At 68.0% G+C, this 10,305-nt stretch overlaps 1 protein-coding gene across 1 annotated transcript; it reads right to left on the bottom strand.

Annotated features, from left to right (window-relative positions):
* Positions 1 to 641: 641 nt before the first annotated feature.
* On the bottom strand, positions 642 to 9,737 carry DTX3 (deltex E3 ubiquitin ligase 3). Its single transcript, XM_066567681.1, has 5 exons — positions 9,677 to 9,737; positions 8,635 to 8,696; positions 4,451 to 5,097; positions 1,980 to 2,197; positions 642 to 1,406 (listed from the first exon to the last, which is right to left on the bottom strand). Exons 2-5 carry the CDS (start codon positions 8,645 to 8,647, stop codon positions 1,331 to 1,333), a joined length of 954 nt encoding a protein of 317 aa, XP_066423778.1. The 5' UTR covers positions 8,648 to 8,696; positions 9,677 to 9,737; the 3' UTR covers positions 642 to 1,330.
* Between the last annotated feature and the right edge of the window lie 568 nt (positions 9,738 to 10,305).

The following is a 10,305-nucleotide window of genomic DNA, read 5'->3' as shown; positions in this document are numbered from 1 at the left end:
GGACAAGGGATGGAGGGGCAGGACACAGGGAATGGCTTCCAGAGGGCAGGGATGGATGGGACATTGGGCAGGAATTGTTCCCTGGGAGGGTGGGGAGGCCCTGGGATGGATTTCCCAGAGCAGCTGAGGCAGCCCCTGGATCCCTGGCAGTGCCCAAGGCCAGGCTGGAGCACCTGGGACAGAGGGAGGCGTCCTTGGGGCGGTGGCCCTGCCAGGGCAGGGGTGGAACAGATGGGTTTTGGGGTTTTAGGGTCCTTCCTAACGCAGTGCACTCCATGATTCTGTGTCATCCCATCCCAAATCCCCCCTGAGCTCAGGACCCAGCCGAGCGCCCACACCCCAAAATCCCACCCCAAAATCCCACCCACACAGCCCCCGTGTGCCCTCACTCTGTCCCATGCCCTGTCCCCACCCCAATGTCTCCATCCTGCTGTCCCAGGCCAGTGTCCCCATGTCCATCCCATTGTCACCCTGACACCCCCACCCCAGTGTCCTCACCCCAACATCCCCGTGTCCCGTCCCAAGTCACATCTCTTGTCCCCATGCCGGTGTCCCCAGCCCTGTGCCCCCGTGTCCCCCCGCCCACCCCCCAGGCTCACTGTGCCCCCCTCACTGCCCCAAGAATGGGGGGAGCCCCCCGATTCCGTTGCATATTTTTATTGGATCAAAGTTACAGACCTGGGGGGGAAATAAAAAATAAATAAACCCCCCCCGAGGGTGGGACCCCCGCGGGGCTTGGGGGGGCGGGGGGCAGGGATCCCCCTGTCTGTCTGTCCGTCCTGGGGGCAGGGCTATGTACAGGGGTCCGTCTGTCTGTCCGTGCTGCAGGGGCTGGGTGGCACCAATCCCCCCGGGGGGGTCTGGGCCCCTCCTCGTGCCCCCCACTCCCAGCCAGGGGGGCTGGGGGGGCCCCAACTCAGGGGTGGTCCCGTAGGGTGGGGGATCCCCCCACATGGGGGTCCCATTGAATGGGGGATCCCCCTGTCCGGGGGGGGCTCCTCCTGCCCCGGGGGGGTCCCATTTTATGGGGGGATCCCCCTGCATGGGGGTCCCGTTGAAGGGGGGATCCTCTTGCATGGGGGGTCCCATTTTATGGGGGATCCCCCTGCATGAGGGGTCCCGTTTTATGGGGGGATCCCCCTGCATGGGGGTCCCGTTTTATGGGGGGATCCCTCTGCCCCGGGGGTTCCTCCTGCCCCGGGGGGTGCCCTGGTATGGGGGTCCCCCTGCCCGGGGGTCCCGTGGCCCAGGGAGGCCCCGGGGGGGTCCTCACAGCCCGAGGTGATCCTGGGGGGCTCCCCCAGCCCGGGAGGGGTCCCTGTCCCCCCGCTCAGTCCTCGGTGATGCCCTTGGCCCGCAGCTCCTCCTGCACCCGGGCGAGGTACGTGGGGTCGGGGTACCCGAACCTGGGGGCACAGGGGAGCGAGTCAGGCCATGCCCCCCACCCGGGGGTGCCCACCCCTCACCATCCTCCCTTCCCGGGGTGCCCTCCCCTCACCATCCTCCCTTCCCGGGGTGCCCACCCCTCACCATCCTCCCTTCCCGGGGTGCCCTCCCCTCACCATCCTGCCTCCCCCCACAGCCCAGGTGCCCCCCAGTGCCCCCTCCCACAGCTGGTGCTGGATTTGGTGGATGCTGTTCCCCAAGCCCTGGGTGCCCTCCCAGGTGCCCCCCATGTGCACAGGTGCCCACCAGCCCCCCAGGTGCCCCATACCCCCCTGGCACAGCCGGGGTGGGTCAGTCTCGTGGTGGGTTCTGTCCCCAACTCCCCAGGTGCCCTCCTCATGCCCTCCTGCCCCCCATGTGCACAGGTGCCCACCAGCCCCCCAGGTGTTCCCCCAGGTGCCCCCCATGTGCACAGGTGCCCACCAGCCCCCCAGGCGCCCCTCATTCCCCTGGCACAGCCGGGCTGGGTCAGTCTCATGGTGGGTGCCATCCCCCTCCCCCCGGTGCCCCCCGTGCCCCCGTGCCCCCCGCACAGCTGGGGCCCGCCGGTGCAGTTGGTCTTGTGGTGGATGTCGTTCCAGGTGATGACGTTGGCACGGCCCGTGGTCAGCGAGGTGCCCACGGTGAAGGTGAGGCGCTGGGCGAAGGCCTTGCGGAACAGCCCCAGCACCTTGTTGCCCTCGGGGCAGTCGGGCAGGTACGCCACGCGCGTGGTGCCCGGGTACCGCACGCCCGGGTTCGGGTGCTCCACCTGCACAGCGGGACAGGTGAGGGACAGGGGCACGGGTGTCAGTGCCCACGTGGTGCCAGGGACAGGTGAGGGACAGAGGCACAGGTGCCAGTGCCATTGTGGTGCCCAGGAACTGCACCACTGGGTTCGGGTGCTCCACCTGTATAGGGGGGACAGGTGAGGGGGGCAGAGAAGTGACAAGGGCACAGGTGCCAGTGCCCACGTGGTGCCAGGGGACAGGTGAGGGACAGGGACAGGGGCACAGGTATCAGTGCCCAGGTGGTGCCAGGGACAGGTGAGGGACAGGGGCACGGGTGTCAGTGCCCACGTGGTGCCAGGGACAGGTGAGGGACAGGGGCACAGGTGCCAGTGCCCACGTGGGGCCAGGGACAGGTGAGGGACAGGGGCACAGGTGCCAGTGCCCACGTGGGGCCAGGGACAGGGGCAGAGGTGTCAGTGCCCACGTGGTGCCAGGGGACAGGTGAGGGGACAAGGGCAGGGGCACAGGTGTCAGTGCCATTGTGGTGCCCAGGAACTGCACCCCTAGATTTGGGGGCTCCACCTGCACAGGGTGGGAGACAGGTGAGAGGGGCAGGGGAGTGACAGGGGCACAGGTGTCAGTGCCCACGTGGTGCCAGGGACAGGCAAGGGACAGGGACAGGGGCACAGGTGTCAGTGCCCACGTGGTGCCAGGGGACACTGAGGGGACAGGGACAGGGGCACAGGTGTCAGTGCCCACGTGGTGCCCAGGTACAGCACCCCTGCACAGAATGGGGGACAGGTGAGGGGGGGCACAGGTATCACACCCCTGGTTCAGGTTACAGCTGGGGGGGGCACAGGTAAGGGAGGCACTGAGAGGGGCACAGGTAAAGGGGGGCAGTGATGGGGGCACAGGGGGGCACTGAGAGGGGCACAGGTAAGGGGGGACAGTGACGGGGGCACAGGTGAGGGGGCACTGAGAGGGGCACAGGTAAGGGGGGGCAGTGATGGGGGCACAAGGGGGCAGTGACGGGGGCACAAGGGGGCAGTGACGGGGGCACGGGGGCACAGATGCCAGGCTCTGTCTGGTCCTGGGGTGGTGCAGCCCCAGGCTCAGGTACAGGGGGCACAGGTGTGGGGGAGGAGTGGTGGGGAGCACACAGGACAGGTGCCCACGTGGTGCCCAGGTACCACACCCGTGGGGATGGAGGGGACACACAGCAGGTAAGGACAGAGGGACAGGGGACAGGGGGACAGGGGGACAGGGGGACAGGGGGACAGGGGGACAAGGGGATGTGGGGACAGGGGGACAGAAGGACAGGGGGACAGGAGGACAGGGGGACAGGGGGACAGGGGGACAGGGGGACAGGGGGATGTGGGGACAGGAGGACAGGGGGACAGGGGGACAGGAGGACAGGGGGACAGGGGGACAGGGGGACAGGGGGACAGGGGGATGTGGGGACAGGGGGACAGGGGGACAAGGGGACAGGGGGACAGGGGGACAGGGGACAGGAGGACAGGAGGACAGGGGGACAGGGGGACAGGGGGACAGGGGGACGGGAGGACAGGGGGACAGGGGGATGGGGGGACAGGAGGACAGAAGGACAGGGGGACAGGGGGATGGGGGCACAGGGGACAGAAGGACAGGGGGACAGGAGGACAGGGGGATGGGGGGACAGGGGGACGGGTGGACAGGGGGACAGGAGGACAGGAGGACAGGGGGACAGGGGGATGTGGGGACAGGGGAAGGACTGGGGATGCTTCACCCGCCCGGGCCGTGGGGGGCAAGGGATGGGGGGACAGAAGGAATGAGGGGGGGATGGGGATCAGGGCTGGGGGCACCCAGCGGGGTTTGGGGTACCCAGGGGCACTGGGGGCACCCAGCAGGGTTTGGGGTACCCAGGGGCATTGGGGGCACCCAGCGGGGTTTGGGGTACCCAGGGGCATTGGGGGCACCCAGGGCTGTTAGGGACACGGGGGCATCTGGGGACACCGGGGCTGTCAGCAACACCCAAAGGGATTTGGGGACACAGAGCTGAACCCGGGGCATTGGGGGCACCCAGCAGGATTTGGGGACAAGCAGGGGCACAGAGCTGAACCAAGGGCATTGGGGGCACCCATCAGGGCACTGGGGACACCCAGCAGGATTTGGGGACAACCAGGGGCACAGAGCCAAACCCGGGGCAATGGGGACACCCACGGGGGCGCTGGGAGCTTAGGGCTGGGCCGGGGCCTCCCAAGGGGATTTGGGATCGCCCATCAGGACGGGAAACGCCTCCCCCTGCAGGCACTCACCCCCTGCACGCCGGGCGGGAAGACGTACTGGATGATGATGGTGCCGAAGGCCTCGTAGCCGGGCAGGGGCAGCGCGGCGTCGCGGGTCACCAGCATGCGGCCGTCGGGGGGCTGGTTGCCCACCAGCTGCCCGTAGAAGCGGCCGCAGACGGGGCAGGCGGAGCGCACCTGCAGCGCCCGCGCGATGCATTCCCCGCAGAACGAGTGGCGGCAGCGCTCGAGCGTGCGCGGGCCCCGCATCTCGCCCAGGCAGATCGGGCACTGCCGCTCCGGCTCCTCGTCCCGCGCCGGGCCCGCGCCGGGAGAGCCCGCGGCGCCCGCGGGGGGCTCCGGGCGGGCCCCCAGCACCTCCCCGTGCCGCTGGCTGCGCTTCTTCAGCTCCTTCTCGGTCTCCTTGAGCAGCGCCTTGAGCGCCTTGCGGGCCGGGCAGAGCCCCGCGCCGCCCGGGGGGGTCGCGCAGAGCTGCAGCACGTAGAGCTCGGGGGTCTCGCCGTCCACCAGGATCCGCACCCGCGCCTCCTGCGCCAGCAGCGCCAGGCGCGCCGCGCGCTCCCGCGTCACGAACTCCCACACGCGCTTGGGCACCGTCACCCGGCTCTTGGCACCGGGGGCACCGCAGCCCGACATCCTCGAGAGCACGAAGGACACTGCGGGACAGCCGGGGGGCATCAGGGCCGGGCACACGGGGCGCCCCGAAACGGGCACGGGCACCCCGAAACACCCAGGGACACCCCGAAACAGCCATGGGCACCCCAAAACACCCAGAGCTGGGCACATCCCCGGGGACGGGACCCTGCTGGCACTGGCACCCCACTCCTGCTGGGACCCCTGCACCCCAACATCCTCGAGAGCATCAAGGACACTGCGGGACAGTGCCAGGGGGCATCAGGGCCGGGCATGGGCACCCCGAAACACCCAGGGACACCCCGAAACAGCCATGGGCACCCCAAAACACCCAGAGCTGGGCACATCCCCGGGACAGGACCCTGCTGGCATCGTCACCCCACACCCCGACATCCTCGAGAGCACCAAGGACACTGCGGGACAGCCAGGGGGCATCAAGGCCGGGCACACGGGGCGCCGCGAAACAGCCATGGGCACCCCGAAACGGGCACGGGCACCCCGAAACACACAGGGATTGAGCACGGGCACCCCGAAACACCCAGAGCTGGGGCACATCCCCGGGGACAGGACCCTGCTGGCACTGGCACCCCACTCCTGCTGGGACCCCTGCACCCCAACATCCTCGAGAGCACCAAGGACACTGTGGGACAGCCAGGGGGCATCAGGGCCGGGCACACAGGGCACCCCGAAACACCCCAAAACACCCGGGAGTGGGCACGGGCACCCCGAAACACCCTGGGACACCCCGAAACAACCATGGACACCTCAAAACACCTCAGAACTGAGCAAAGACCCCAAAACAGCCATGGACACCCCAAAACACCTCGGAACTGAGCACGGACACCCCAAAACACCCATGGACACCCTGAAACACCCATGGACACCCTGAAAGACCCATGGGCACTCCAAAACACTCAGGGATTGAGCACGGACATTCTGAAACATCAGGGACTGGGCACGGACCCCAAACACCCATGGACACCCCAAAACACCTGGGACTGAGCAGGGACACCCCAAAACAGCCATGGACACCCCAAAACACCTGGGACTGAGCAGGGACACCCCAAAACAGCCATGGACACCCCAAAGCACCTCAGAACTGAGCACGGACACCCCAAAACAGCCATGGACACCGCAAAACACCTGGGACTGAGCAGGGACACCCCAAAACAGCAGGGGCTGGGCACATCCCCAGGGACAGGACCCTGCTGGCACTGGCACCCCACTCCTGCTGGGACCCCTGCACCCCAACATCCTCAACAGCACCAAGACACTGCAGGACACCCCAAAACTGCCTGGGACTGGGCACGGGCACCCCAAATACCAGGGACTGAGCAGAGGACCCCCAAAACCCCAGGGACTGGGTATGGGCATCCCAAAACCCCCAGGGACTGGGCACGGGCACCCCAAAACCCCAGGGACTGGGCATGGGACCCCAAAACCCCAGGGACTGGGCATGGGACCCCCAAACTCCAGGGACTGGGTATGGGCACCCCAAAACCCCAGGGACTGGGCATGGGACCCCAAAACCCCAGGGACTGGGCATGGGCACCCCAAAACTGCCAAGGACTGGGTATGGGACCCCAAAACCCCAGGGACTGGACCCTCCCTGGCACCATGGCCTGGTGGCCCCCAACACCCCAAAATCCTTGACAGGACAAACACGGTGGGGACCCCCCAAAACCATCAAATGCTGCTCGTGGGACCCTTTGAACCCCAAAATCTGGGCATGAGATCTTCAAAGGCTGAGACTGGGCATGGACCCCCAAAACCTCACAGACCCAGGGCATGGAACCCCAAAATCCTCTGAGCCTGGGCATGGAACCCCAAAATCCTCTGAGACAGGATATGGACCCCGAAAACTGCCAGAGACTGAGCATGGACCCCCCCAAAACCTCTCAGAGCCTGGGCATGGATCCCCCCAAAATCCCCTGACACTGGGCATGGACCCCAAAAACCCCTGAGACTGGGCATGAACCCCCCCAAATCTCTCAGAGCCTGGGCATGGACCCCCAAAATCATCTGAGACTGGGCGTGGACCCCCAAAACTGCCAGAGACTGAGCATGGAACCCCCAAAATCTGTCAGAGCTTTGGCATGGATCCCCAAAAGCTTCCTAAGACTGGGCATGGACCCCCCCAAACCCCGCTGACACTGGGCATGGACCCCCAAAATCCTCTGAGACTGGGCATGGACCACCCCAAATCCTCTGAGACTGGATATGGATCCCCAAAACTGCCAGAGACTGAGCATGGACCCCCAAAACTTCTGAGACTGGGCATGGATCCCCCCAAAATCCCCTGAGACTGGATATGGATCCCCCAAAAACCCCTCAGAGCCTGGGCAGGAACCCCAAAAACTGCCAGAGTCTGGGCATGGACCCCCAAATTTCAGACACTGCACATGGACCTCCCCAAACCCCTCTGACACTGGGCATGGACCCCCAAAATCTCTCTGAGCTTGGGCACAGACCCCCCAAAAACCTTTCAGAGCCTGGGCATGGACCCCCCAAAATCCTCTTAGACTGGATATGGATCCCCAAAACTGCCAGAGACTGAGCATGGACCCCCAAAAACCTCTCAGAGCTTGGGCATGGACCCCCCAAAATCCTCTGAGACTGGATATGGGCCCCCCAAAACCTCTCAGAGCCTGGGCATGGAACCCCAAAACTTCTGAGACTGGGCATGGACCACCCCAAACCCCGCTGACACTGGGCATGGATCCCCCAAAAACCTCTCAGAGCCTGGGCAGGAACCCCAAAAACTGCCAGAGTCTGGGCATGGACCCCCAAAATCCTCTTAGACTGGATATGGATCCCCAAAACTGCCAGAGACTGAGCATGGACCCCCAAAACTTCTGAGGCTGGGCATGGATCCCCAAAAACCTCACAGACCCAGAGCATGGACCCCCAAAAACCTCTCAGAGCTTGGGCATGGACCCCCAAAAACCTCTGAGACTGGGCAGGGACCCTCAAACCTCTCAAAGCTTGGGCATGGACCCCCAAAAACCTCACAGACCCAGGGCATGGACCCCCAAAATCCCCTGACACTGAGAATGGGGACTCCAAGAGCCTGAGCACTGTGGGTCACCCTAAAACCCAGCAAAATCCAAACATGACCCCCCCAAACCCTCTGGGCACTTGGGGACCCCCCCAGAACCCGGCCATGGCACCTGGGGGGGTCCTGAGGGGGCACAGTGCCCCCAAACCCGGGGGGGGGACACTCACCCAGGCAAGGGTTAAACCTGTCCTGTCCCCAAATCTGGGACACCCCGGGGGTGCCACCAGCCCCATCCCCTGGGGGGACTGGCAAAGGTTGGGGTGTCCCCAGGACCCCCCCTCATCCCGTGGGGTCCACGAGGGGGTCCCCAGAACCCGGGGGTCCCATGGATGAAGGGGGAGGTCCAAGGGGGTCTCCAGAGCCAGGGGGTCCCACAGCCTGAAGGGTCCAAAGGGGGTCCCCGAAGGGTCCAAAGGGGGTCCCCAAAGCCAAGGGCCGTGCACGAGGGGGGGGCCCAGCCCCGGGGGGGTCCCCCAGCCCCGGGGGGGTCCCCCACACCCACCTGGTGAGCCCATGGGGGACACGAGCGGAGCACGGAGGATCAGCAGAGCCACGAGCCCGGGGCTGGGGGGACACGGGGGGGACACGGGGGGGTCACAGACAGCCCCCACCACCCCCAGACCCAATCTGGGGGGGCTCAACCCCCGCCGGGTCCCCTCCCCGCCCAGGTGACCCCACAATAACAACGGCATCGTCACCCCCGTGTCCCCAGGGGACCCCCAGCCCCCACGGCCCTTCCTGGGGGGGGGGGGGGGGCAGCAGCTCCTGGGGTCCCCCCGGCCCCCAGACCCATCCAGGCCCCCGGAGCGGCCCGGGGGTGTTTGCCCAACCACGGCCCGTGGGGAGGGGCCGCGGATCGGGGGGGGAACGCGCCGGTGTCTCCCGGTGTCCCCCGGTGTCCCCCGGTGTCCCCATCCCCCCATCCCCGAGGGCTCCATGCGGGGGGGGGGGGGGCAGGGTGGGGGATGGGGCTCGAAATGGGGGGGACAGGCCCGGGGGGGGGTCCCGAGGAGGCCCGGGGGGTTCTGAGGAGGCCCGGGCGGACGGACGGGCCCGGCGGGGACAGGACAGGGCCGGGGAGGGGCCCGGGGGTCCCGGTGAGACGCGAGGAGGGGCCCGTGAGTCCCGATCAGGCCCGGGGGGTCCCGATAAGGCCCGGGGGGTCCGGACAGGCCCGGGGAGGGGCTCGGGGGTCCCGGTGAGGCCCGAGGGGAGCGGACAGGCCCGGGGAGGGGCCCGGGGGGTCCGGACAGGCCCGGGGAGGGGCCCGGTGAGGCCCGGTAGGAACGGACAGGCCCGGGGGTCCCGATAGGAACGGACACGCCCGGGGAAGGTCCCGGTGAGGCCCGAGGGGAGCGGACAGGCCCGGGGAGGAGCCCGGAGGGTCCGGACAGGCCCGGGGAGGAGCCCGGGGGGGGTCGCTGCGGTGCGGGCGGCAGCGGGCGCGGGGCGGGGGCCGCGGGCCGAGCGGGGTGCGGGGTGCCGGGGGCGGTGCCGGGGGGTGCCGGGGCTGTTCCGGGGGGTCCCGGGGGTCCCGCACGCACCGGGCCCGGGCGGGCGCAGCATCGCGGGCGCGTCCGGCGGCGGGGGGCGCCCTGCGCGCGGCCGCCTCACGTGACCGCGCGGGGCGGGGCCGCCATGGCAACGGGGGAGGGGCGGGGCCATGGCAACGGCGCGCGGGGCTGGCGGGGAGGGCGTCGCCATGGCAACGCGCCTGGGGGCGGGGCCAGAACAGCGGGGTCTGAGCCGGGCGGGGGCGGAGCCTGAGCAGCGGGGGCGGGGCGATGGAGCCGGGAATTCGGGGGTCCCGGGGTTTGAGGGGCCCAGCGAACGGGGCACACGCAGGGCCGGTTCAATAATTTATTTCTCAGAACAGAGCGGGGGAAGGAGCCCCATAAATGGGGTGGGGGGGACACGACACACGGCCCCCCCACAAATGGGGGACAGGGGGGTCAGCCCAGCAGGCCCCGCCCCCCCGGGAATTGCATTAAAGGGGGGAGAGCCGGAGCCCCCCAGGTCCCACATGGCGGGGGGCAGGGAGTGGCCCCCAGCCCCATTTGGAACAGGGGTGGGGGCTGCACCCCCAGTCATGAGTGGGGGGCCCCTTTCACCCCCTCCCCCTGGGGCAAGTAGTGTTTGACCCCTCCCAGCTTTGGGAGGGGGCAGAAGGGTC

Source organism: Molothrus aeneus, chromosome 30 (genome assembly GCF_037042795.1).
Source record: "Molothrus aeneus isolate 106 chromosome 30, BPBGC_Maene_1.0, whole genome shotgun sequence".
NCBI classification, from domain to species: Eukaryota; Metazoa; Chordata; class Aves; order Passeriformes; family Icteridae; genus Molothrus; species Molothrus aeneus.
This window is presented reverse-complemented; position numbering and strand designations above follow the sequence as displayed.